Consider the following 26989-nt stretch of genomic DNA (forward strand, 5'->3'; position numbering starts at 1 on the left):
ATAACAAACAAACCTGCTCATTTCAATCCCCATTACAACAGGTCATTTAGCTATAACAAACAAACCTGCTCATTTAAATCCCCATAACAGGAGGTCATTTAGCTATAACAAACAAACCTGCTCATTTAAATCCCCATAACAGGAGGTCATTTAGCTAGCTATAACAAACAAACCTGCTCATTTAAATCCCCATAACAGGAGGTCATTTATCTATAACAAACAAACCTGCTCATTTAAATCCCCATAACAGGAGGTCATTTAGCTATAACAAACAAACCTGCTCATTTAAATCCCCATAACAGCAGGTCATTTAGCTATAACAAACAAACCTGCCCATTTAAATCCCCATAACAGCAGGTCATTTAGCTATAACAAACAAACCTGCTCATTTAAATCCCCATAACAGCAGGTCATTTAGCTATAACAAACAAACCTGCTCATTTAAATCCCCATAACAGCAGGTCATTTAGCTATAACAAACAAACCTGCTCATTTAAATCCCCATAACAGCAGGTCATTTAGCTATAACAAACAAACCTGCTCATTTAAATCCCCATAACAGCAGGTCATTTAGCTATAACAAACAAACCTGCTCATTTAAATCCCCATAACAGCAGGTCATTTAGCTATAACAAACAAACCTGCTCATTTAAATCCCCATAACAGCAGGTCATTTAGCTAGCTATAACAAACAAACCTGCTCATTTAAATCCCCATAACAGCAGGTCATTTATCGAGCTATAACAAACAAACCTGCTCATTTAAATCCCATTACAGCAGGTCATTTATCTATAACAAACAAACCTGCTCATTTAAATCCCCATTACAACAGGTCATTTAGCTATAACAAACAAACCTGCTCATTTAAATCCCCATAACAGCAGGTCATTTAGCTATAACAAACAAACCTGCTCATTTAAATCCCCATAACAGCAGGTCATTTAGCTAGCTATAACAAACAAACCTGCTCATTTAAATCCCCATAACAGCAGGTCATTTAGCTATAACAAACAAACCTGCTCATTTAAATCCCCATTACAACAGCAGGTCATTTATCTAGCTATAACAAACAAACCTGCTCATTTAAATCCCCATAACAGCAGGTCATTTAGCTATAACAAACAAACCTGCTCATTTAAATCCCCATAACAGCAGGTCATTTATCTAGCTATAACAAACAAACCTGCTCATTTAAATCCCCATAACAGCAGGTCATTTAGCTATAACAAACAAACCTGCTCATTTAAATCCCCATAACAGCAGGTCATTTATCTAGCTATAACAAACAAACCTGCTCATTTAAATCCCCATAACAGCAGGTCATTTAGCTATAACAAACAAACCTGCTCATTTAAATCCCCATAACAGCAGGTCATTTAGCTATAACAAACAAACCTGCTCATTTAAATCCCCATAACAGCAGGTCATTTAGCTATAACAAACAAACCTGCTCATTTAAATCCCCATTACAACAGCAGGTCATTTAGCTATAACAAACAAACCTGCTCATTTAAATCCAGCCTGAGAGTCCCTGACTGAGGCTTCTCAGCTTCTCTTCATGATATCCTAACACAACAGTAGCACAACATGGATATACTGGCTCTAGTCTCATTGTTTAGCTGTGTCCAGATGGGCAGATGACCGGGACTGGGAGGGAGGACATGTTGCATTCAGCTGAGGCAGAAGAGATCACATTTTCTGTCCCATTTCCTCTTGAACACTGGGGAGGTCGAACTGGGAGCCACGCTCTGCTCATCTCCCCTCTAGACTCTGGGTGTCCCACAAATAGCACCCTATTCCCTATGTAGTGCACTACTATAGGGTTATGGTCAAAAGTACTGCACTATATAGAGAATAGGGTGGCATTTGGGACGTATCCTCTCTGTCAGTGTATTTATGATGGAACAACATTCATGCCAGTAAAACAAACACCAGTGAACTAAACTGCAGCACGTGGCCGAGCCAGACTAGCTACATGTTTAAATATACCAGATCACTGTGTATTAGTTCACCATGACTCTACTATAGAACCAGTACTATACAACCCAGTTGTTTAAATATACCAGATCACTGTGTATTAGTTCACCATGACTCTACTATAGAACCAGTACTATACAACCGTAGCAGGTGGTGTGGTCAGCCCAACGCATTAACCGGGGGCACACTGCCTGCTCTCCAGGACATCTACAGCACCCGGTGTCACATGAAGGACAAGAAGATCATCAAGGACCTCAGCCACCCGAGCCACGGCCTGTTCACCCCCTAACATCTAGAAGATCATCAATGACCTCTGCCACCCGAGCCACGGCCTGTTCACCCCGCTAACACCTAGAAGATCATCAAGGACCTCTGCCACCCGAGCCACAGCCTGTTCACCCCGCTAAACACCTAGAAGATCATCAAGGACCTCAGCCCCCGAGCCACGGCCTGTTCACCCCGCTAACACCTAGAAGATCATCAAGGACCTCAGCCACCCGAGCCACGGCCTGTTCACCCCGCTAAACACCTAGAAGATCATCAAGGACCTCAGCCACCCGAGCCACGGCCTGTTCACCCCGCTAACACCTATTCTGATTCCAGATGGTCAATCCTTACAGAACACTGAACACTATTCTGATTCCAGATGAGCCATCCTTACAGAACATGGAACACTATTCTGATTCCAGATGGTCAATCCTTACAGAACACTGAACACTATTCTGATTCCAGATGATCCATCCTTACAGAACATGGAACACTATTCTGATTCCAGATGGTCAATCCTTACAGAACATGGAACACTATTCTGATTCCAGATGGTCAATCCTTACAGAACACTGAACACTATTCTGATTCCAGATGAGCCATCCTTACAGAACATGGAACACTATTCTGATTCCAGATGGTCAATCCTTACAGAACATGGAACACTATTCTGATTCCAGATGGTCAATCCTTACAGAACATGGAACACTATTCTGATTCCAGATGGTCAATCCTTACAGAACACTGAACACTATTCTGATTCCAGATGATCCATCCTTACAGAACACGGAACACTATTCTGATTCCAGATGATCAATCCTTACAGAACACGGAACACTCAATATGCTTTAACTTTTTCTCCATCTTGAGTACATCTCAGAGCAGTTAGCTGGTTAATGCATGCAGAGGTCCTGGTCTGAGTACATCTCAGAGCAGTTAGCTGGTTAATGCATGCAGAGGTCCTGGTCTGAGTACATCTCAGAGCAGTTAGCTGGTTAATGCATGCAGAGGTCCTGGTCTGAGTACATCTCAGAGCAGTTAGCTGGTTAATGCATGCAGAGGTCCTGGTCTGAGTACATCTCAGAGCAGTTAGCTGGCTAATGCATGCAGAGGTCCTGGTCTGAGTACATCTCAGAGCAGTTAGCTGGTTAATGCATGCAGAGGTCCTGGTCTGAGTACATCTCAGAGCAGTTAGCTGGTTAATGCATGCAGAGGTCCTGGTCTGAGTACATCTCAGAGCAGTTAGCTGGTTAATGCATGCAGAGGTCCTGGTCTGAGTACATCTCAGAGCAGTTAGCTGGTTAATGCATGCAGAGGTCCTGGTCTGAGTACATCTCAGAGCAGTTAGCTGGTTAATGCATGCAGAGGTCCTGGTCTGAGTACATCTCAGAGCAGTTAGCTGGTTAATGCATGCAGAGGTCCTGGTCTGAGTACATCTCAGAGCAGTTAGCTGGTTAATGCATGCAGAGGTCCTGGTCTGAGTACATCTCAGAGCAGTTAGCTGGTTAATGCATGGAGAGGTCCTGGTCTGAGTACATCTCAGAGCAGTTAGCTGGTGTTCTAAAGCCTAGTGTTTCCATTCCCCTTTAAAACACTGATTGTTTTATGGACGGGCTGGTGGGCTGGCGGGCGTCTCCATCCGGACTGACTGAGAGCAGAGGGAGTTCAGCTGTCAACCGGTTTCTCAGCCAAGAGTTAAAGCTGCTACTTGCATGTTAATCCACACACACACACACACACACACACACACACACACACACACACACACACACACACACACACACACACACACACACACACACACACACACACACACACACACACACGAAACAGAACATAAAGGGATTAGTGATAAGAGTCTATTGACTATGTAATAGCATATTAGTTAGGTCAGTCCACTGGGTATGTAGCATTGTCAGAGAAGGGACAGAGAGCTAAAGGGACATTATGGATAATGAAAGCATTATCCATGTCATGAAATGGACTTGGCCTTATCAAAATGTTGAAGCAGGAAGTTCAATGATTAAAAGGAGGTTCATCCAAGATAACAGCCAAGTCTCGTGACAAGCTAAGGATTCAAATGATTACTGCCACATTAAAACCACCAAATATGTCCATTGATCAGTAGAGAAAACTCCAAAAACAACCCAGCTCTCTGAAGAGGCGAGTCAAGAGCTGTGGACTTTGAATACATCTCTAGTCTACACTCTCCTCTTTGGTCTGTTGTGAAAGCTTTTGAAACAAGGGAAACGGGGCCAAAACACAGTGGCACACAGTATATAAAGGATGTCACCAAATCATCCATCTCTCTCCACACACACAGATCTCACTCAGACTAATCCTGTGGCGTGTGTGCGTGCGCTACGTGTTGAAATATCAATACATTATTGGAGTGTGTGTGGCAGGGCACTGTGCCTCTTTATGAATGGCTGATCAAAGGGACTGTGGGGCAGGCAGGCAGCGACCTCTCCTTTCAGACTCTGGGTAAAGGTTAAAGAGCGGCTGTCTAAGGGCTCTGCCCAGATGGAGGGAGGCCCAAACCCACTTGGTCGGGTAGATAGAATATTCACTGGTTGCCATGGAGATTTCTAAGGCTCTGAGAAGAGAGCTTGCTTTGCAATTAGCTCTGACTTCCTACTTCCTGAAACAAACCAACATCCAGGAAACAGCTTTTGATCTATGACGCAGGTGTACAGTCTACAACCAAACACAACTAAAGCAGGTCAACGGAGTGGCATCCAAATTACACAGGTCAAATAACATTTTGTTTACCTAGAAAATAGAGAAACAAATAGGCTGTTGAGGTACAACCTGACAGAGTGTTGGCTATACATCAGATATTCTCTTTCATCAAGAGTCACTGTCCTGCCATTCCCCTACAGGCAGCAGCACCTACAGGAACCCTTCTCCATCACAGGGGGGCTCAGTCTTTGATATGCGTGTTTGAAGTGAGAGTGAGTTAGAGTTCTGTTCACAAACACAAACAGACCCCACAGAGCCCCAGGACAGCAACACAATTAGACCCAACCACATCATGAGAGAACAAAAAGATCAATTTTTTGCAATGTGTCAAGTTACAAAAAAAAACAGAGCAAACTAGAATGCTATTTGTCCCTAAACAGAGAGAACACAGTGGCAGAATACCTGACCACTGTGACTGACTCAAACTTAAGGAAAGCTTTGACTATGTACAGACTCAGTGAGCATAGCCTTGCTATTGAGAAAGGCCGTCATAGGCAGCCATGGCTCTCAAGAGAAGACAGTTAGACGGCAGGGTAGCCTAGTGGTTAGAGTGTAGGGGCGGCAGGGTAGCCTAGTGGTTAGAGTGTTGGACTAGTAACCGAAAGGTTGCAAGTTCGAATCCCTGAGCTGACGTGGTAAAAGTCTGTTCTTCTGCCCCTGAACAAGGCAGTTAACCCACTGTTCCTAGGCCGTCATTGAAAATAAGAATTTGCTCTTAACTGACTTGCCTAGTAAAATAAAGGTTAAAAAAATAATAATAATTTTTAAAAAAACAGACAATATGCTCACTGCCCACAAAATGAGGTGGAAACTGAGCTGAACTTCCTAACATCCTGTCCAATGTATGACCATATTAGAGACACATATTTCCCTCAGATTACACAGACAGAAAGAATTCGAAAACAAATCCAATTTTGATAACCTCTCATATCTACTGGGTGAAATACCACAGTGTGACATCACAGCAGCAGGATTATTATTATTATTTATTTTCCATTTTGTACTTTACCTATTTTCACATCGTTACAACACTGTATATAGACAAATGTCTTTATAATTTTGGAACTTTTGTGAGTGTAATGTTTACTGTTCATTTTTATTGTTTATTTCACTTTTCTTTATTATCTATTTCACTTGCTTTGGCGATGTTGACATATGTTTCCCATGACAATAAAGCCCCTTGAATTGAATTGAAATGGAACAGAGAGAGAGAGGCTCTACATTTACACACTGCATCTCCAGCTGAGAGAACGGGCTAATTTAACACACAGAAACACACACTACGGCCCTACAGTTAATGGTCTCAGGCCTCGGAGAGGACTATCAGGAAGTGTACTGAAAGTGTATTGATTTGCGAGAAGTGTTGGGTAAATGAGTGACAGTCAGGGAGAGATCATAGAGACAGAGAGACAAAGAGGGAGGGGTAATAGAGAAAGAGAGCGGTTGAGGTAGATAAACAGAGAGAAAGAGAGAGGTTGAGGTAGATAAACAGAGAGAAAGAGAGAGGCTTGAGGTAGATAAACAGAGAGAAAGAGAGAGGCTGAGGTAGATAAACAGAGAGAAAGGGAGAGGCTGAGGTAGATAAACAGAGAGAGGTTGAGGTAGATAAACAGAGAGAAAGGGAGAGGCTGAGGAAGATAAACAGAGAGAAAGAGAGAGGTTGAGGTAGATAAACAGAGAGAGAGAGAGAGAGAGGGGTTGAGGTAGATAAACAGAGAGAGAGAGAGAGGTTGAGGTAGATAAACAGAGAGAAAGGGAGAGGCTGAGGTAGATAAACAGAGAGAGGGTGAGGTAGATAAACAGAGAGAGAAAGGTTGAGGTAGATAAACAGAGAGAGAGAGGTTGAGGTAGATAAACAGAGAGAGAGAGAGAGAGGTTGAGGTAGATAAACAGAGAGAGAGAGAGAGAGAGAGAGAGGTTGAGGTATATAAACAGAGAGAGAGAGAGAGGTTGAGGTATATAAACAGAGAGAGAGGTTGAGGTAGATAAACAGAGAGAGAGAGGTTGAGGTAGATAAACAGAGAGAGAGAGAGAGAGAGAGAGAGAGAGAGAGAGAGAGAGGTTGAGGTAGATAAACAGAGAGAGAGAGAGGTTGAGGTATATAAACAGAGAGAGAGAGAGAGAGGTTGAGGTATATAAACATAGAAAGAGAGAGAGGTTGACGTAGATAAACAGAGAGAGAGAGGTTGAGGTAGATAAATAGAGAGAGGTTGAGGTAGATAAACAGAGAGAGAAAGAGAGAGAGAGAGAGAGGTTGAGGTAGATAAACAGAGAGAGAGAGAGAGAGAGAGAGAGAGAGAGAGAGAGAGAGAGAGAGAGAGAGAGAGAGAGAGAGAGAGAGAGAGAGAGAGAGAGAGGTTGAGGTAGATAAACAGAGAGAGGCTGAGGTAGATAAACAGAGAGAGGCTGAGGTAGATAAACAGAGAGAGGCTGAGGTAGATAAACAGAGAGAGGCTGAGGTAGATAAACAGAGAGAGGCTGAGGTAGATAAACAGAGAGGCTGAGGTAGATAAACAGAGAGGCTGAGGTAGATAAACAGAGAGAGAGAGAGAGGTTGAGGTATATAAACAGAGAAAGAGAGAGAGGTTGAGGTAGATAAACAGAGAGAGGCTGAGGTAGATAAACAGAGAGGTTGAGGTAGATAAACAGAGAGAGGTTGAGGTAGATAAATAGAGAGAGGTTGAGGTAGATAAATAGAGAGAGAGTACTAAAGCTACACATACAGAGATAGATGAATTGGTTACCTGGTGCAGGTCTTTTCCCAGTGGATACTCCTGGAAGTACCCTGGGGCGGCGGAGGAGGCTCTGATGGCCTGCCACATCTTGTGTTTACAGTCTCCTATGTAGTGGGACCTGACCCCTGGTAGCATGCTGTAGTTCCTGAACACATAGGCCTTCAGAGGCAGACCCCTGTTCACTATGGTGCTCACTGCTGACACCTAGAGGAGGAACAGAGGCATGAACTAAATGAAGACATGTTCATGAGAGAAGAGATGGGTTGGTTGTTCAGCAACAAAACCAACGTGCACAACAGAGGGGTTGGCTTAGATTGTTAACAACATGTATTTAGTCTCCAATGTTTATTGTGCAAATGTATTTATGTTTTCAATGAGCACTTGTTGTCTCTTAAATGCATCGTTACAGTTGTTGATTAGCTAGCTAGCAAATTTTAGCCCCATTAGCATTGACATGACATGAGTCAAAACAAGACATGGAGTCAAGACACAATGAGACTAAACGAGCAGCCTAGGATTCCCTACATGGCAGCTTCTTGTCATTGTTGCTATGTGACCGTCCAGGATCATAACAACGCAGGCCATCCAGCCGTATCGATGTGTGCGTATCATTTTGGTGCCTCGTCAGCCGACCCGTCGATATGGACTTGATTAAGTCCTTGTTCCCAGTGTAAGGGTATGGTTGTTAAAGTGATGTATAGATCAAACCTTACCTTTGGGCATTTTGGATCCCGGGCTGTCTCGACCATGAGGCCTTCTCCCATTCTCTCCCTGTTACACACAAAACATTCACCACTTCATTATCAAACCAGACTAAATTATACTGCAATTTACATGCTCCAAAATAAGAACATGATTTTCATAGGTCAGACTACACTGTCAAGATATTTTACCACTGACAGGCCAGTACCCTAGACGGAGCAGCAGGGTACTGACATGACAGTATCCTAGACGGAGCAGCAGGGTACTGACATGACAGGGTACTAGACAGAGCAGCAGGGTACTGACATGACAGTATACTAGACGGAGCAGCAGGGTACTGACACGACAGTATCCTAGACGGAGCAGCAGGGTACTGACATGACAGGGTACTAGACGGAGCAGCAGGGTACTGACATGACAGGGTACTAGACGGAGCAGCAGGGTACTGACATGACAGGGTACTAGACAGAGCAGCAGGGTACTGACATGACAGTATCCTAGACGGAGCAGCAGGGTACTGACATGACAGTATACTAGACGGAGCAGCAGGGTACTGACATGACAGTATACTAGACGGAGCAGCAGGGTACTGACACGACAGTATACTAGACGGAGCAGCAGGGTACTGACACGATAGTATACTAGACGGAGCAGCAGGGTACTGACACGACAGGGTACTAGACGGAGCAGCAGGGTACTGACATGACAGTACCCTAGACGGGGCAGCAGGGTACTGACATGACAGTACCCTAGACGGAGCAGCAGGGTACTGACATGACAGTATACTAGACGGAGCAGCAGGGTACTGACACGACAGTATACTAGACGGAGCAGCAGGGTACTGACACGATAGTATACTAGACGGAGCAGGAGGGTACTGACACGACAGGGTACTAGACGGAGCAGCAGGGTACTGACATGACAGTACCCTAGACGGGGCAGCAGGGTACTGACATGACAGTATACTAGACGTAGCAGCAGGGTACTGACATGACAGTATCCTAGACGGAGCAGCAGGGTACTGACATGACAGGGTACTAGACGGAGCAGCAGGGTACTGACATGACAGTATCCTAGACGGAGTAGCAGGGTACTGACATGACAGTATCCTAGACGGAGCAGCAGGGTACTGTACTCACTTGAGGATGTTCTCCCAGATCTGGCTGTCGTAGAAGGCGTGGCTCCAGCCCATCTTAACGGTTCCCACGATGACGTTCTGTTTGAACACATCAGAACCCAGCTTCCTGTAGAGTTCCTCACAATCATCCAGAGGAATCTGGAACACCCCCAACATGAAGGCCAGGATGGCACCTGAGGGACAGGGGTTCATCGTGTTAAGATGCCACGTGCCCAACAGGACTTTCAGATTTTAAACAAAGTATTATCCTCCCCAATGTCGTGATATCCAATTGGTAGTTACAGTCTTGTCCCATCGCTGCAACTCCCGTACAGAGGGAGAGGCGAAGGTTGAGAGCCATGCGTCCTCCGAAACACGACCCCGCCAAGCCATACTGCCTCTTGACACACAGCTCGCTTAACCCGGAAGCCAGCCGAACCAACGTGTCAGAGGAAACACCATACAGCTGGTGACCGTGTCAGAGTACATGCGCCAGGCCCACCACAGGAGTCGCTAGGGTTTGCGCCAGGCCCAAACCCTCCCTAACCCGGACGATGCTGGGACAATTGTGCGTCGCCTCATGGGTCTCCCGGTCGCAGCCAGTCTGTAATGACGCCTCAAGCGCTGCTCCACTCTGGAGGCCCTGACTTTTTGATTTTAAGACTGGACTGTATAGTGCCTTTCATTAAACACAAGTGACTGGGTTCTCAGACATAAATGAAACCTAGTCTTGGCCTAAAAGAATGCTCAATGGGTTATGTTCTCAGGACTAGGCCTGATCTGTCTGGGAAACCAGCCCTAGTAGTGTGGAGCGATATCATGTTGTAGACAATACAGGGAGCTTGGTGAAACAGCCTACCTGTGCTGACCCCACAGATGTAGTCAAACAGCTGGTAGATGGGTTTGCCCGTCAGTGTCTGCAGTTTGTGTAGGGTCTGCAGGGCCACCAGTCCCCTGGTCCCCCCTCCATCGATGGCCAGGATCCGTATACCCTGGCCCTTCACAGGGTCTGTGTATCCCACCAGGGTCAGGGCCTCTCTCACTGCAGCCTGGAGCCGGGGTCTCTGGTCTGCCTCAGACGCAACAGGCACGGGATCACCCTCTCCTGGGGGAGAAATTCACACACTTCCACATGTACCCATCTTAGTTGAATGCACTGATTGGAAGTTGGTCTATCAGAGCTTCTGCTACATGACTAAAATATGAATGTAAATATACCCACAGTATATCTACAAGGATTGAAGTTTACATTGTCTACAAAAACAGCCCCACACCTTGACGGCCACGCCGCGTGTCTCAGGGTACTCCAGAAGATGCAGGCTAAGCTCCTCCACACGGCTGGTGTGGATATTCATGTCTGTGGCTTTCTGGATGCCCTGCACCAAGGCTCTGGTCCTGTTGTCCATACTCACCCGGGCTATGATCTGGGATGGGAGGGCACAGAACATATCCAGGATCCTATTTAAAAATGTATATCAAAATGAGATATACGGTAATCATTGTGTGTAATGTTTTCCTTCTGTCCTAGATCATTGAACATGAACTTCAAACGGACAGGGTAAGACACTTCAAACGGACAGGGTAAGACACTTCAAACCGACAGGGTAAGACACTTCAAACCGACAGGGTAAGACACTTCAAACCGACAGGGTAAGACACTTCAAACCGACAGGGTAAGACACTTCAAACCGACAGGGTAAGACACTTCAAACCGACAGGGTAAGACACTTCAAACCGACAGGGTAAGACACTTCAAACCGACAGGGTAAGACACTTCAAACCGACAGGGTAAGACACTTCAAACCGACAGGGTAAGACACTTCAAACCGACAGGGTAAGACACTTCAAACCGACAGGGTAAGACACTTCAAACCGACAGGGTAAGACACTTCAAACCGACAGGGTAAGACCTTCAAACCGACAGGGTAAGACACTTCAAACCGACAGGGTAAGACACTTCAAACCGACAGGGTAAGACACTTCAAACCGACAGGGTAAGACACTTCAAACCGACAGGGTAAGACACTTCAAACCGACAGGACAGGGTAAGACACTTCAAACCGACAGGGTAAGACACTTCAAACCGACAGGGTAAGACACTTCAAACCGACAGGGTAAGACACTTCAAACCGACAGGGTAAGACACTTCAAACCGACAGAAGACACTTCAAACCGACAGGGTAAGACACTTCAAACCGACAGGGTAAGACACTTCAAACCGACAGGGTAAGACACTTCAAACCGACAGGGTAAGACACTTCAAACCGGGGGTAAGACACTTCAAACCGACAGGGTAAGACACTTCAAACCGACAGGGTAAGACACTTCAAACCGACAGGGTAAGACACTTCAAACCGACAGGGTAAGACACTTCAAACCGACAGGGTAAGACACTTCAAACCGACAGGGTAAGACACTTCAAACCGACAGGGTAAGACACTTCAAACCGACAGGGTAAGACACTTCAAACCGACAGGGTAAGACACTTCAAACCGACAGGGTAAGACACTTCAAACCGACAGGGTAAGACACTTCAAACCGACAGGGTAAGACACTTCAAACCGACAGGGTAAGACACTTCAAACCGACAGGGTAAGACACTTCAAACGGACAGGGTAAGACACTTCAAACGGACAGGGTAAGACACTTCAAACGGACAGGGTAAGACACTTCAAACGGACAGGGTAAGACACTTCAAACGGACAGGGTAAGACACTTCAAACGGACAGGGTAAGACACTTCAAACTGACAGGGTAAGACACTTCAAACTGACAGGGTAAGACACTTCAAACACTTTAAAGTTCATTTTAATTCATTCACATGGCAGAGAATCATTCATTTACATGAATCAGTTTCAGTACCTTCTCTCTCTGGCTCAACAGTCGTTTCTTGGCCCCCTCTTCAGCATTCTTCTTCTCCTCCTCAGTCTCCATCTTCTCTCCAGACTTCCTCACAGCCTCCTCCGTGTTTTTCTCTTCAACTGCTGCTGTGACGCTCTTGGGGTCAGCTCTGAACTTACTAGGTACCAAGGGTGCTATGTAGCTGCCAAAGAATGCCTGAACATTGGGACGAGGGTCGGACAGATACTGCCCAAACCCCCCTTTTTTAGAGGGTGTTAGGGTGGGGGTATGGGTGACTGGGTCAGAGGAAGTACTGTCTGTGGCAGGGCTCTCTCGGGTGGGAACACCCGAGGTTGGGCGAACCTCCTCCAGGGGAGGAGTCGGTTGTGGGGTAGCTGCCTTGCCCTGGATAGCCTTGGTCTCAGCTGCCACAGGTACTGAAACGGGGATGTGGTCCCCGCTCTTCGTACTCTGATAACGTAGACTGAGAGCAGGCTTGGAGGACATGGATGCTTGAGCATTGTCATTTAGATGGTGAGGCTTCTTGTCATCTCCTGTTGATAGACTAGTACAACTCCCAAAGTAGTCGTTGACGTGTTGAGACAAGGTGCTGTTTGTCTCGTCCATGTTGGTGGACAGGGCCTCTGGTTGGAACAGCTGTAACGTCTGCTTGGCAATGGCTGACGAGGAGCTAGCGGTGGATCTAGCCACTGATGCGGCGGAGTTAGCCACTGACGCAGCGAGGCTCTGTTTGGGCTTGACGTTGGCCATGAAGGGTTTCTCTAAACTTGACGAGGAGCTAGCGGTGGATATAGCCACTGACGCAGCGAGGCTCTGTTTGGGCTTGACGTTGGCCATGAAGGGTTTCTCTAAAGCCTGAAGTGGCTGATTCTCCTTCCCCTCCTCTCCATTGTTCTGGTCCTGTCCTACTGTCTGATCCTGCTCTGGTGGCTTCATGTGTATTGCAGCAGCTGAAGGGTCACTAGCTGCCGGGGTTGGAGATGGAGTCAGAGGCTCCGCTTCGGCCTGTACCTTCTCTGCATGGGTGGCTGCGGCACTGGGCTTAAGGCGGGAGATCTTGGAGAGGAGGTCGCTGCCACTTACTGCTTTAGTTACAGTGTTGAGCGTGCTCCTGATCCGCGACATGCGTCAGCTCACACCAGAGACAGGAGAGAGTTAAAATGGTCAGCTCACACCAGAGACAGGAGAGTTAAAATGGTCAGCTCACACCAGAGACAGGAGAGAGTTAAAATGGTCAGCTCACACCAGACACAGGAGAGTTAAAATGGTATGACTGGACTACAGCCTTGCTTGTGCCAGTGATGATACGGGAATAGGCCTTGATGGGTCATCTCCTTCACTTGTGTGGTCTGTGTTCAGTTAGGACAACCTCTGGAGACTGGGTCAGTTAGGACAACCTCTGGAGACTGGGTCAGTTAGGACAACCTCTGGAGACTGGGTCAGTTAGGACAACCTCTGGAGACTGGGTCAGTTAGGACAACCTCTGGAGACTGGGTCAGTCCTCTTGGCTCTGGTCCAGCATAGGTCGTCTAGGAATGAAGCTGCCTCCTAGAATATCTGAGAAAGAAAGCCAATGGATGTCAGAGGACTTTGTGCAAAGTCTAGCTAAATAAACATATCATTTAGCCTAAAGTAAAACCACAATGGAGCCCCTCATTAGAATGAACAAAGGTATTTGTCCCACACAAAAAAAAATAGATAGGGTTTGAATGGCCAACCAGTGCGATCAAATCCCCGGATGTTCCTTCTGTTCCATGGTAGCCATGGAAACCTTTCAAAACAACAACATTCGTTTTCCAGTGTAGAAAACTAATGATATCTACGGGTTTCCAAATACTTTATCAACGTAAGTTTTAATATACGAAGAGAAACACGATGGACGAGAGGCCTTCATCAAACCTAAGCTTGAGAGCATCTGAAATCGTGAAAAATGTACTGGAGAACGCACGCGGTGCCCTCGGCCACCAGCAAGTGGTGGAAGACTCCACCGAATACGAGTTTAGAAACATAGAATGGATAACTTGCAAGGACTTTACAATTGAACTGGGGAAAGTGCAAATCGAGGAGTACATCCACACATGGGAGGTGCACACCAGCTGGCTTTTTAGCCTAGTATTCCTCGAGGAGACGGATCATGAATTTCACAAACAGTACCACTACCGGGCACAATGGAGCATCCCCACCCGACGCACTCCGATCCCCAAGGCGACTGCCAGTGTCTACTTTGTCATTGTGATTTCCAAGATCAAACCTCAGACTTTGCCCGTGGAGGTGCACTTTCTAGTGGAGTCGAAGAGGCTGACACACAGGCCAGGGGAAACGAGGTTCAGGGAGAAGTGGCTGAAAGACGTCATCGAGAGCAAAACGTTGCTCCAGAATACTGTCGACTTTTAGCAAAGTAAACATTGGAATGGACAGCTAACGTTTCTGTGGCGAATATTCAATTCAATTCAATTCAATTCAAGGACTTTATTGGCATGGGAAACATGTGTTAACATTGCCAAAGCAAGTGAGGTAGACATCATACAAAGTGAATATATAAAGTATTCATCTCTATATATTCAATCTCGTATGAGACACCTAACGTTACCTAGCGAGCACATTTCCAGGCCAAAGAGGAACACACGAGTCATTTACATGGGCTTGTATCAATAAAGGGACCACTGCCTTCACTGTGAAGAGATGGGGGGAAAAAAACATAGCTGCATATCAGCGAAGCTATGTGTTTTACAACAACTCGGTCGTTTTTTTTTGCTAACTAGCGATACAACACAGCAGCTAGTACCTAACGTTCATTTATTTTATGCTGGGTTAGCTAACTGGCAAAGCAGAATCAGCTCGCTAATCATCATTGAGTTTACGACAGCCCATTTCAAAAGGTGTTTTGTAGATTATGATAAACACCTAGACAAATGTAACATTTCACCCAAAGAAATTACCTGAATAGTCAGCGTTTTATTGACAGATCTGCTCGCTAAGGAAAACAGGAAATGTGTAAATATACAATAGATCACGTTACGGTGCTCTGCTTCTCGATTGGCTGTTTCATTGGCACGTCAAGCGCTAACCACCAACCACGAGAGGGCATGCATTGACTGCTCTGTAACACTAGAGGGCAGCATTGACTGCTCTGTAACACTAGAGGGCAGCATTGACTGCTCTGTAACACTAGAGGGCAGCATTGACTGCTCTGTAACACTAGAGGGCAGCATTTTATATGAGATAATCCTTCCTGTGTGAATCATTACATTTCATTGTGGAACAGCTACAGTATTTAATTGAATTTAAATAGGATAAAAATAATTCCGCATGACTCATTTGTATTACTTATGTTTGGCACAAATGTTTATTTCACCAATTAGAGTATGAACTAATGATTTGATCAAATCTAGATGGAGTGTGCATCCGATTGTAATCTACAACATTCCAGCATCATGGAGAGCGACATAGCCACATACAGCCCACTACCGAAAGTAGCTAATGGTTTATCTATAACATTATTATTTCTGTTGTTAACCCAATCACAAGAGGAGGATTGTTCAATTGATAGATAAAATACAATATCAACATGTGATGCAAATTAAATATGGATGATTTGGAGATCATTCACTGATCATCCCCCATTGAGGATGTATCTATCTCTACTATGGATTGTTCCATGCAGAGTCTCGTTCAACAACATGCAGTGTGAAATGTCAGCAAGGTGTGCAAATGTCAAATGAGCTCAGTGGTTTTTATCTTGATACAACATGGTTGGGAGGAACATTGACTTCAACAAAGGTAATTGGACAAGGTCCATTCAGGTCTCATAATGGGGTGCCCACGAATCCTCACAAACCTCAATGTCAAACCACTGTCTGGATGGGTCCCAAATGGAACCTGTTCCTGTGCCTGTTCCTGTTCCTGTGCCTGTTCCTGTGTCTGTTACTGTGCCTGTTCCTGTGTCTGTTACTGCCTGTTCCTGTGCCTGTTCCTGTGCCTGTTCCTGTGTCTGTTACTGTGCCTGTTCCTGTGTCTGTTCCTGTGTCTGTTACTGTGCCTGTTATCTGTTCCTGTTCCCGCTCTAAAGGTCCATAGAGTTCTCAATGTGATTATTGAATTTCCACCCTTATTACATGACACAACAGTAGCCAGTAGTGGATATAGACCAGTTGAATAAATGACTCTCTGGTACAGAGTGTAATAACATGGAGGAACACAGAAACAGCCCACAGAGGTCCAGTGCTGCTGGAGGAACACAGAAACAACGCACAGAGGCACAGTGCTGCTGGAGGATCACAGAAACAACCCACAAAGGCACAGTGCTGCTGGAGGAACACAGAAACAGCCCACAGAGGCACATTGCTGCTGGAGGAACACAGAAACAAATGACACAGAGGCACAGTGCTGCTGGGAACACAGAAACAGCCCACAGAGGCACAGTGCTGCTGGAGGAACACAGAAACAACGCACAGAGGAACAGTGCTGCTGGAGGATCACAGAAACAACCCACAAAGGCATAGTGCTGCTGGAGGAACACAGAAACAGCCCACAGAGGCACATTGCTGCTGGAGGAACACAGAAACAGCCCACAGAGGCACAGTGCTGCTGGAGGAACACAGAAACAGCCCACAGAGGCACAGTGCTGCTGGAGGAACACAGAAACAACCCACAGAGGCAGAGTGCTGCTGGAGGAACACAGAAACAACCCACAGAGGCACAGTGCTGTTGGAGGAACACAGAAACAACCCACAGAGGCACAGTGCTGTTGGAGGAACACAGAAACAACCCACAGAGGCACAGTGCTGTTGGAGGAACACAGAAACAGCCCACAGAGGCACAGTGCTGCTGGAGGAACACAGAAACAACCCACAGAGGCACAGTGCTGCTGGAGGAACACAGAAACAACCCACAGAGGCACAGTGCTGTTGGAGGAACACAGAAACAACCCACAGAGGCACAGTGCTGCTGGATATTCCTGTTGATCCTAGCTGCCAAAATTAAACACAATTACATTTTTGTGTTTGTGTATATATGGATGTTTTATAGCAAAACCCCTCCCTCTTTGTTCCATTCAAACAGTAATAACAGTTTCAATAGAGGTAATCAAAAACATACAGCAGAAGCAAACCCATTATTATGTCATATGTCATTATTATGTCATATGTCATTATTATGTCATATGTCATCATTGTTCTGTCATCTATAGAAGAAAAGCCTTCTCTGATTATACACTGTATCCAGATTCCTGTCACAGTGCACTGAAGTGACTCAATAGTAAACGTTGAAATTTTGTTCCTTTCTATGAAGGGCAGCAGATAATTCCATATATTATTGGCGCAATCCAATTCAAGTTCCCCTTCCCTCTTAAAAACGACAAGTCCCCATAGCAACCAGGTCTTGCACCGTGCTCCCTGGAGCCGTATAGGTAAGGTTGATGATAGGGGTAAACAAGACACAGAGAGATGGTCAGATGTTTGGAACCGATAGATGATTCACACAGAGACTGAGGATATAGAGAATCCCATGAGGTCATATAGAAGTCCATTACACTCATATGGCTTTATTGTATGACTCCAGATTCATTCTAAAGTCTATTGTACACAGTGAGCGATGCTCCACAACCTAAAGATGAATCACACTGAGTGGGGATATTGGAAATCCCAGGGGATCATAGAAGACAAAAATTGCAGTTATTGCTATGTGGTGTTACAGCGCCACTTCAGAATAATTTCAAAGTGGCCAGTGTAGCTACAAGATCTACTGTATACTGTAGCTAGATACAGCTTTACTGCACCACCCAGATTCATTTCAGGCTGTATTTCAGTGCCCTAGCCCAGATCTACTGTATACTGTAGCTAGATATCCACCTTTACCTGCACCCTCCAGACCACTTCAGAGTGTATTTCAGTGTAGCTCAGATCTAAACTGTATACTGTAGCTAGATACAGCTTTACTGCACCCCTCCAGAGTCATTTCAGAGGCTCCCAATGGTGGAACAAACTACCTCACTGACGCCAGGACACGGAGCAATCACCACCTCCAGAGTCATTTCAGACCCCATTTCAGTGTAGCTCAGATCTACTGTATACCTAGCTAGATAAAGTTTACTTCACCCCCCAGAGTATTTAGATGCACTATTGTAAAGTGGCTGTTCCACTGTATACTGTCATAAGGTGAATGCACCAGATTTGTAAGTCGCTCTGGATAAGAGCTCTGCTAAATGACTTAAATGTAAATATGTAAATGTCCAGATAATTTCAAAGTGGACAGTGTAGCTCAGATCTACTGTATACTGTAGCTAGATACAGCTTTACTGCACCACTCCAGATTCATTTCAGAGTGTATTTCAGTGTAGCTCAGATCTACTGTATACTGTAGCTAGATACAGCTTTACTGCACCCCTCCAGAGTCATTTCAGAGTGTATTTCAGTGTAGCTCAGAGCCATTGGGGAACAACAACGATATATATATATATATATATATATATATATATATATATATATATATATATATATATATATATATATATATATATATATATATATATATATATATATATTCGGCATAGAGGACATGCTGTGTAAACGTTGATGTGAGAAGACAGAAGATGCAGCAGTGGAAACATGATAAACACTGGATGAATCATCTAAAAGGGTCTATTTCTGACTTGCTTTATGACAGCGAGCTTTAGAGCATCACTAATATATGCACATTACTGTCTGTATGTATGTTGCCCTGATGTTATTGCTCCCTGTCACTGAGCATGATGGGTGGCATGATGGGTGGCATGATGGGCGGCATGATGGGTGGCATGATGGGTGGCATGATGGGTGGCATGATGGGTGGCATGATGGGTGGCATGATGGGTGGCATGATGGGTGGCATGATGGCATGACGGGTGGCATGATGGGTGGCATGATGGGTGGCATGATGGGTGGCATGATGGGCGGCATGATGGGTGGCATGATGGGTGGCATGATGGGTGGCATGATGGGTGGCATGATGGGTGGCATGATGGGTGGCATGATGGGTGGCATGGATAGGTGGCATAAATGATCGGCTATGAAAAGCCAACTGACATTTACTCCTGAGGTGCTGACCTGTTGCACCCTCTACAACCATTGACAAATAAAATAAAATAAAATGTATTTGTCACATACACATGGTTAGCAGATGTTAATGCGAGTGTAGCGAAATGCTTGTGCTTCTAGTTCCGACAATGCAGTAATAACCAATGAGTAATCTAACCTAACAATTCCAAACCTACTACCTTATACACACAAGTGTAAAGAGATAAAGAATATGTACATAAGGATATGAATGAGTGATGGTACAGAGCGGCATAGGCAAGATGCAGTAGATGGTATCGAGTACAGTATATACATATGAGATGGGTAATGTAGGCTATGTAAACAAAGTGGCATAGTTTAAAGTGGCTAATGATACATGTATTACATAAAGATGCAGTAGATGATATAGAGTACAGTATATACATATACATATGAGATGAATAATGTAGGGTTTGTAAACATTATATTAAGTAGCATTGTGACTATTATTATTTGACCCTGCTGGTCATCTGAACTTTTGAACATCTTGGTCATGTACTGTTATAATCTCTACCTGGCACAGCCAGAAGAGGACTGGCCACCCTCAGAGCCTGTTTTTCCTCTAGGTTTCTTCCTAGGTTTTGGCCTTTCTAGGGAGTTTTCCCTAGCCACCGTGCTTCAACATCTGCATTGCTTGCTGTTTGGGGTTTTAGGCTGGGTTTCTGTACAGCACTTTGAGATATCAGCTGATGTAAAAATGGCTTTATAAGTAAATACATTTGATTGACTGATGGACGGGTGGCATAGATGGGTGGCATGAAAGGAGGCATTACTGGTGGCATGACGGGTGGCATGGACGGGTGGCATGGACGGGTGGCATGGATGGGTGGCATGACAGGTGGCATGACAGGTGGCATGATGGGTGGCATGACGGGTGGCATGACAGGTGGCATGGATGGGTGGCATGACAGGTGGCATGACAGGTGGCATGACAGGTGGCATGACAGGTGGCATGACAGGTGGCATGGATGGGTGGCATGACAGGTGGCATGACAGGTGGCATGACAGGTGGCATGATGGGTGGCATGACGGGTGGCATGGCGGATGGCATGGATGGGTGGCATAGATGGGTGGCATGACGGGTGGCATGATGGGTGGCATGACGGGTGGCATGCAGGGTGGCATGACGGGTGGCATAGATGGGTGGCATGGACGGGTGGCATGACAGGTGGCATGACAGGTGGCATGACAGGTGGCATGACAGGTGGCATGACAGGTGGCATGATGGGTGGCATGACGGGTGGCATGGCGGATGGCATGGATGGGTGGCATGGACGGGTGGCATGACGGGTGGCATAGATGGGTGGCATGGACGGGTGGCATGCTGGGTGGCATGATGGGTGGCATGATGGGTAGCATGGACTGCATAATTTGTAAGTCGCTCTGGATAAGAGCGTCTGCTAAATGACTAAATGTAAATGTAAATAATAGATGTATAGTAGGAAAATACTATTATGTAGTACTTAACAGCACCATAAACAGTGTCGATGTGTCCTCACACTGAAGGAGAACATGCTTTTATTCTAGCATGATGAGGTGTGAGTCCCAAATGGCATCCTATTCCCTATATAGTGCAGTACGTTTTTCCAGGGCCCATAGGGTCTAAAGCAGTGCACTATGTAGGGAATGGGGTGCCATTTGGGACACAGTCATGGTGTGGAGAGGTTGTGGATAATGAATAACACCACTCAGCACACTGTAACACTCAGAAGCGAAGGATCTGCAAGCTTCTAGACACAAATCTCAGCTTCAATACATCCTGTCAGATATGTGCCTCCCTGCTGATAAGTACTGTACAAATGACCTTTTCTTCACGACTGTCACAAAGGACCTGGGTGAAACAGGACAGAGAGAAGTGCTCTCACAGAGCCCAGAGTAACGGTATAAACACATAATTTCACAATATGACATTTACCACAGTCTGCATCTATAGAAATTCATTTTCTCCAGGAATATGAAGTGACCAGTCAATACAGATGTTGACTTGATGCTTCTAAATCAACATGGGTCATGTTGATACATGGATGCTGAGGGGAAATGCTTCTAAATCAACATGGGTCATGTTGATACATGGATGCTGAGGAGAAATGCTTCTAAATCAACATGGGTCATGTTGATACATGGATGCTGAGGGGAAATGCTTCTAAATCAACATGGGTCATGTTGATACATGAAGGCTGAGGGGAAATGCTTCTAAATCAACATGGGTCATGTTGATACATGGATGCTGAGGGGAATGCAAATCAACATGGGTCATGTTGATACATGAAGGCTGAGGGGAAATGCTTCTAAATCAACATGGGTCATGTTGATACATGGATGCTGAGGGGAATGCTTCTAAATCAACATGGGTCATGTTGATACATGGATGCTGAGGGGAATGCTTCTAAATCAACATGGGTCATGTTGATACATGGATGCTGAGGGGAAATGCTTCTAAATCAACATGGGTCATGTTGATACATGGATGCTGAGGGGAAATGCTTCTAAATCAACATGGGTCATGTTGATACATGGATGCTGAGGGGAAATGCTTCTAAATCAACATGGGTCATGTTGATACATGGATGCTGAGGGGAAATGCTTCTAAATCAACATGGGTCATGTTGATACATGGATGCTGAGGGGAAATGCTTCTAAATCAACATGGGTCATGTTGATACATGGATGCTGAGGGGAAACACCAATGTTCTTTTACATTACATTGTAAAGGATACAAGTCCTTATACCTGACTTTTATCAATCATATTCAACATGGATTCAATTGGAAAGAGTCTAGTTTAGGGGTGGATGTCCTCTGTTCCTTTTGTATTCTGTGGAAGAAAGGCTTTTCATTAGGCCCATGTGGCTGATGGTCACAAAGTACTGGTCTTTGTCTACAATTAATATTGACAGAAAATGGAAATTAGGGACATTGAAGGAAATGAATGTGCACTCACGTGTGAAGCCAGGGGAGGTGTTCATATTGAACATGTAGCCTAGATGTTCATTACACTCTGGGAATGCGCACTGCGCACCTACCTATACAGCACATTCTGATTTCACCCGTGCATCCAGAGCCATATTTAAACAGGCCTCCAGCTCTGGTGCACCTGTCGTTGCTGCCCATCTTTTCTTGGACGGTGATGGCCCGTACAAAATGTCATAGACAGACGACGCTTGCAGGGTTACCCAACCACATAGCGCCGGGCGGCGGGCGGCCAAACGGACGTTTCTTGAAGGTATGTAGCTATCAATGGAGCAGCAAATTCAGGGCGAGTCGTCAGTCGTCAGGGCGAGTCGTCAGGCAAATACGATGCTGCTACCAGCTAAAGCACTTGTTGTTGCCGCGCAGAGCTACTGCGCATGATAGGCGAGAGATAGTGGCCGAATTGCCAATAGGAAAGTATTGCACCTAATTTTCTGAACATAATTAACAATGGAAAAAAATGGTAACCAAAAAATCTTTTGAGGGACAATGAGTTTACAACTCAATTATAGTGGCAATGGCAGTTCGGAGCGGGAGGACGCGGGAGGAACTGATGAAACAGGTGAACACGACTTTGCGCTTATAAAAGCTGGGGTTTTGGGATTGATTTTTGTCTTAGCCACATGTGGGAATTTGTGCCTTCTGCATGCACTTTGGAGGAAGCGCAAGATGAATACAAGGACCCAACTGTTCCTTCTGCACCTGTGTTTTGCGGACCTAGTGGTCGCTTTCTTCCAAGTCCTACCGCAGCTCTGCATGGAGATTACGCACCGGTTCCGAGGCTCAGATTTCGTCTGTAGGTCGGTGAAATATCTTCAGGTGGTTGGGATGTTCGCCTCCACATACATGATAGTGGCCATGACCATAGATCGGTACCATGCGGTCTGCAAACCCATGGTGTCGTTCTTGAAGGGTTCTTTTAAGAGGTACGTCGCCATAGGCGCAGCGTGGCTGATCTCTCTGGCTTTCAGCACTCCGCAACTCTTCATCTTCTCTCTCCAAGAACTAGAAGAGAACCTGTATGATTGTTGGGCGACATTTATCGAACCTTGGGGTTCTAAGATATACATCAGCTGGATTACTTTATCAGTGTTTGTTCTCCCGGTTATCATCTTGCTGTACTGCCAGATTAAAATATGCACGGGGATATACTTTAACATGAAGAGAAAGGCGCTCCAGGCTTCCACGAGCGACAGGCGCACGGGCACCAAAGGGGTCTCGAGCGCGATGTTGAAGACGGTCAAAATGACATTCGTCATCATTATGGTCTACTCGATATGCTGGAGCCCCTTCTTTGTGGTCCAGTTGTGGTCTGCATGGAGTCCCAGTACAGCGCCCACAAATGGTAAATTCGATTGTATTTGTGTACCTGCTTGTCATTTTACTACATGGTTAGGAGCACAGGTATCTAGAAGCCACAGGTATCTAGAAGCCACAGGTATCTAGTTTAATCACACTGATTGGCCTCCAGTTGCATTGATTTGCATGACCTTTCCCATTCTTTCTGTGGAAACCTGTAGTGCTATTTTTATCATGCCCTTCTCTCTCTCTCTCTCTCTCTCTCTCTCTCTCTCTCTCTCTCTCTCTCTCTCTCTCTCTCTCTCTCTCTCTCTCTCTCTCTCTCTCTCTCTCTCTCTCTCTCTCTCTCTCTCTCTCTCTCTCTCTCTCTCTCTCTCTCTCTCTCTGTGTCTCTCTCTCTCTGTGTCTCTCTCTCTCTCTCTCTCTCTCTCTCTCTCTCAGGTCCATTATTTGTCATCATCATGCTGCTTGCCAGTCTAAACAGCTGTACCAACCCCTGGATCTATCTTTACTACAGTTAGGAGACACTATGTTGGACTAGCTCTGGCCCAGGGCACTACTTTCAGCTTCACAGAAGGCTCAGCATCAGCAAGCCACACATAACACCATGGACCAGAGCTATTGATGGACCATGTGGGCAATATGGAAACTCCTCCCACTCTACTGCTTCACCTTGTACTTTATATAGCATTTCTTTGATGTCATTGAAGACCCATGGTTTAGACACATGTATATATTTGTAAATATCCTCGTTGATTCAACATCAATATTGGTATGTCAAGCCAACCATTTTAGCTCTCAGCAGTAAGCAAATGTAATGTATATTCTGTCAAGCTAATATTCTATAAGAGGTGCAGGAACTGGAGCAGTAGAACATTTGAGGTGGCAGGACTCAGTTCCAGTGAGATCCTGTCCTAATCAATCACTGATTATCTGGGATGAGTTCCTGTCCTAATCAATCACTGATTATCTGGGATGAGATCCTGTCCTAATCAATCACTGACTATCTGGGATGAAATCCTGTCCTAATCAATCACTGATTATCTGGGATGAGATCCTGTCCTAATCAATCACTGACTATCTGGGATGAGCTGCTGTCCTAATCAAGCACTGATTATCTGGGATGAGATCCTGTCCTAATCAATCACTGATTATCTGGGATGAGATCCTGTCCTAATCAATCACTGATTATCTGGGATGAGATCCTGTCCTAATCAATCACTGATTATCTGGGATGAGCTGCTGTCCTAATCAATCACTGATTATCTGGGATGAATTCCTGTCCTAATCAATCACTGATTGTCTGGGATGACTGGCCACCAGAAAAACTATTGTGAGGAAGGATATGGGCATCGGTGAACAACGAATGGTTGCTTTGTGAGTATAATGTATATTCTTATCCCGATCTGGTCCATACATTTATTGATGTGTTTGAGCTCTGACATGTCTTTACATAGATATCTGTATGTTCTCTGTTTTGTGCAATGCAACAATAAAACACGTCTGTACATGATTTGAATAATTCACTGTGTTTCATGTTGAACATTACTCTGCTGTTGTGTTGATTGCAGCTGCCTTCTCGACCAGGCCTCCCGTGAGACTCTGTGTCTCAACTGGCTTTTCCTGGTTAAATAAAGGTGAAATAAAAAGTTCCACGGGAAGTGAAATAATTCAGTGGTTTCTGGGAAAGCACACTATCAAAGGAATAACTCCAATGACAGACATATGCTTGGGCTCTTTCCCTTCTAGCTTCAAACAAAATGGTACCGTGTGGTAAACATTTCAAAGAAATTAAGACCATTGTTACATTCAACAATGGTCCTATGGTTTTCTTTTGAAAATACTTTTCCAATAGCAGACTCTCAGAGCTGATTTTCTTCCAGCCAAGTGATTATGACACATGCAGGCAGGGTTGGGGAGTATCTGATTACATGTAATCTGATGACCATCAGTTACGGTACAGGCAAGAATATTGTAATCAGATTACAGATGCTGTTGAAATACTAGATGATTACATCTTCCATTACTTTTAAATTCAAAAAGGATGTTTGCAGGAAAAAATACATAATGACACCTTTCTGTTTCCTCAATGACATTCAATTGTAAAAATATGCAAGTTAAAGTTTGTTCAACCTGAGCAAGTCTGACCGCCAATCAGAGAGCACTATGATGACACACCAAATGATGACCACCAATCAGATAGCACTATGATGACACACCAAATGATGACCACCAATCAGAGAGCACTATGATGACACACCAAATGATGACCACCAATCAGAGACTACTATGATGACACACCAAATGATGACCACCAATCAGAGACTACTATGATGACACACCAAATGATGACCACCAATCAGATAGCACTATGATGACACACCAAATGATGACCACCAATCAGAGAGCACTATGATGACACACCAAATGATGACCACCAATCAGATAGCACTATGATGACACACCAAATGATGACCACCAATCAGAGAGCACTATGATGACACACCAAATGATGACCACCAATCAGATAGCACTATGATGACACACCAAATGATGACCACCAATCAGATAGCACTATGATGACACACCAAATGATGACCACCAATCAGAGAGCACTATGATGACACACCAAATGATGACCACCAATCAGAGACTACTATGATGACACACCAAATGATGACCACCAATCAGAGACTACTATGATGACACACCAAATGATGACCACCAATCAGAGACTACTATGATGACACACATTTGATGGATCTATTTTGTTTTCTTCTAATGCCTCTTAAAAGGGAAAATAATCAATTACATTACTGAGTTTGGGCAATCCAGAGTTACATTACTGAGTTTGGGCAATCCAGAGTTACATTACTGAGTTTGGGCAATCCAGAGTTACATTACTGAGTTTGGGCAATCCAGAGTTACATTACTGAGTTTGGGCAATCCAGAGTTACATTACTGAGTTTGGGCAATCCAGAGTTACATTACTGAGTTTGGGCAATCCAGAGTTACATTACTGAGTTTGGGCAATCCAGAGTTACATTACTGAGTTTGGGCAATCTAAAATTACATTACTGAGTTTGGGCAATCCGAAGTTACATTACTGAGTTTGGGCAATCCAGAGTTACATTACTGAGTTTGGGCAATCCAGAATTACATTACTGAGTTTGGGCAATCCAGAGTTACATTACTGAGTTTGGGCAATCCAGAGTTACATTACTGAGTTT

General features: G+C 45.0%; 2 protein-coding genes and 1 pseudogene across 2 annotated transcripts; 2 read left to right on the plus strand and 1 right to left on the minus strand.

The window, feature by feature from the left end:
- Nucleotides 1–15424, minus strand: part of LOC124019704 — a 28478-nt pseudogene extending 13054 nt beyond the window's left edge.
- On the plus strand, nucleotides 14153–15509 carry akap14 (A-kinase anchoring protein 14). The gene has a single exon (XM_046335114.1). The coding sequence runs from the start codon at nucleotides 14277–14279 to the stop codon at nucleotides 14793–14795; it is 519 nt and encodes a 172-aa protein (XP_046191070.1). The 5' UTR covers nucleotides 14153–14276; the 3' UTR covers nucleotides 14796–15509.
- A 7440-nt stretch (nucleotides 15510–22949) lies between these two features.
- Nucleotides 22950–25260, plus strand: LOC124019708 (arg8-vasotocin receptor-like). The gene is made up of 2 exons (XM_046335117.1): nucleotides 22950–23805; nucleotides 24201–25260. The coding sequence occupies exons 1-2, from the start codon at nucleotides 22950–22952 to the stop codon at nucleotides 24278–24280; spliced, it is 936 nt and encodes a 311-aa protein (XP_046191073.1). The 3' UTR covers nucleotides 24281–25260.
- The last annotated feature ends 1729 nt before the right edge of the window (nucleotides 25261–26989 follow it).

Source organism: Oncorhynchus gorbuscha, unplaced genomic scaffold (assembly GCF_021184085.1).
Source record: "Oncorhynchus gorbuscha isolate QuinsamMale2020 ecotype Even-year unplaced genomic scaffold, OgorEven_v1.0 Un_scaffold_656, whole genome shotgun sequence".
NCBI classification, from domain to species: Eukaryota; Metazoa; Chordata; class Actinopteri; order Salmoniformes; family Salmonidae; genus Oncorhynchus; species Oncorhynchus gorbuscha.

Coding starts and splice junctions, on each gene's coding strand:
- akap14 (XM_046335114.1), top strand. CDS start 14,277: ATGGACGAGAGGCCTTCATCAAACCTAAGCTTGAGAGCATCTGAAATC.
- LOC124019708 (XM_046335117.1), top strand. CDS start 22,950: ATGAGTTTACAACTCAATTATAGTGGCAATGGCAGTTCGGAGCGGGAG. Junction 23,806..24,200: donor CAGTACAGCGCCCACAAATG/GTAAATTCGATT, acceptor TCTCTCTCTCAG/GTCCATTATTTGTCATCATC.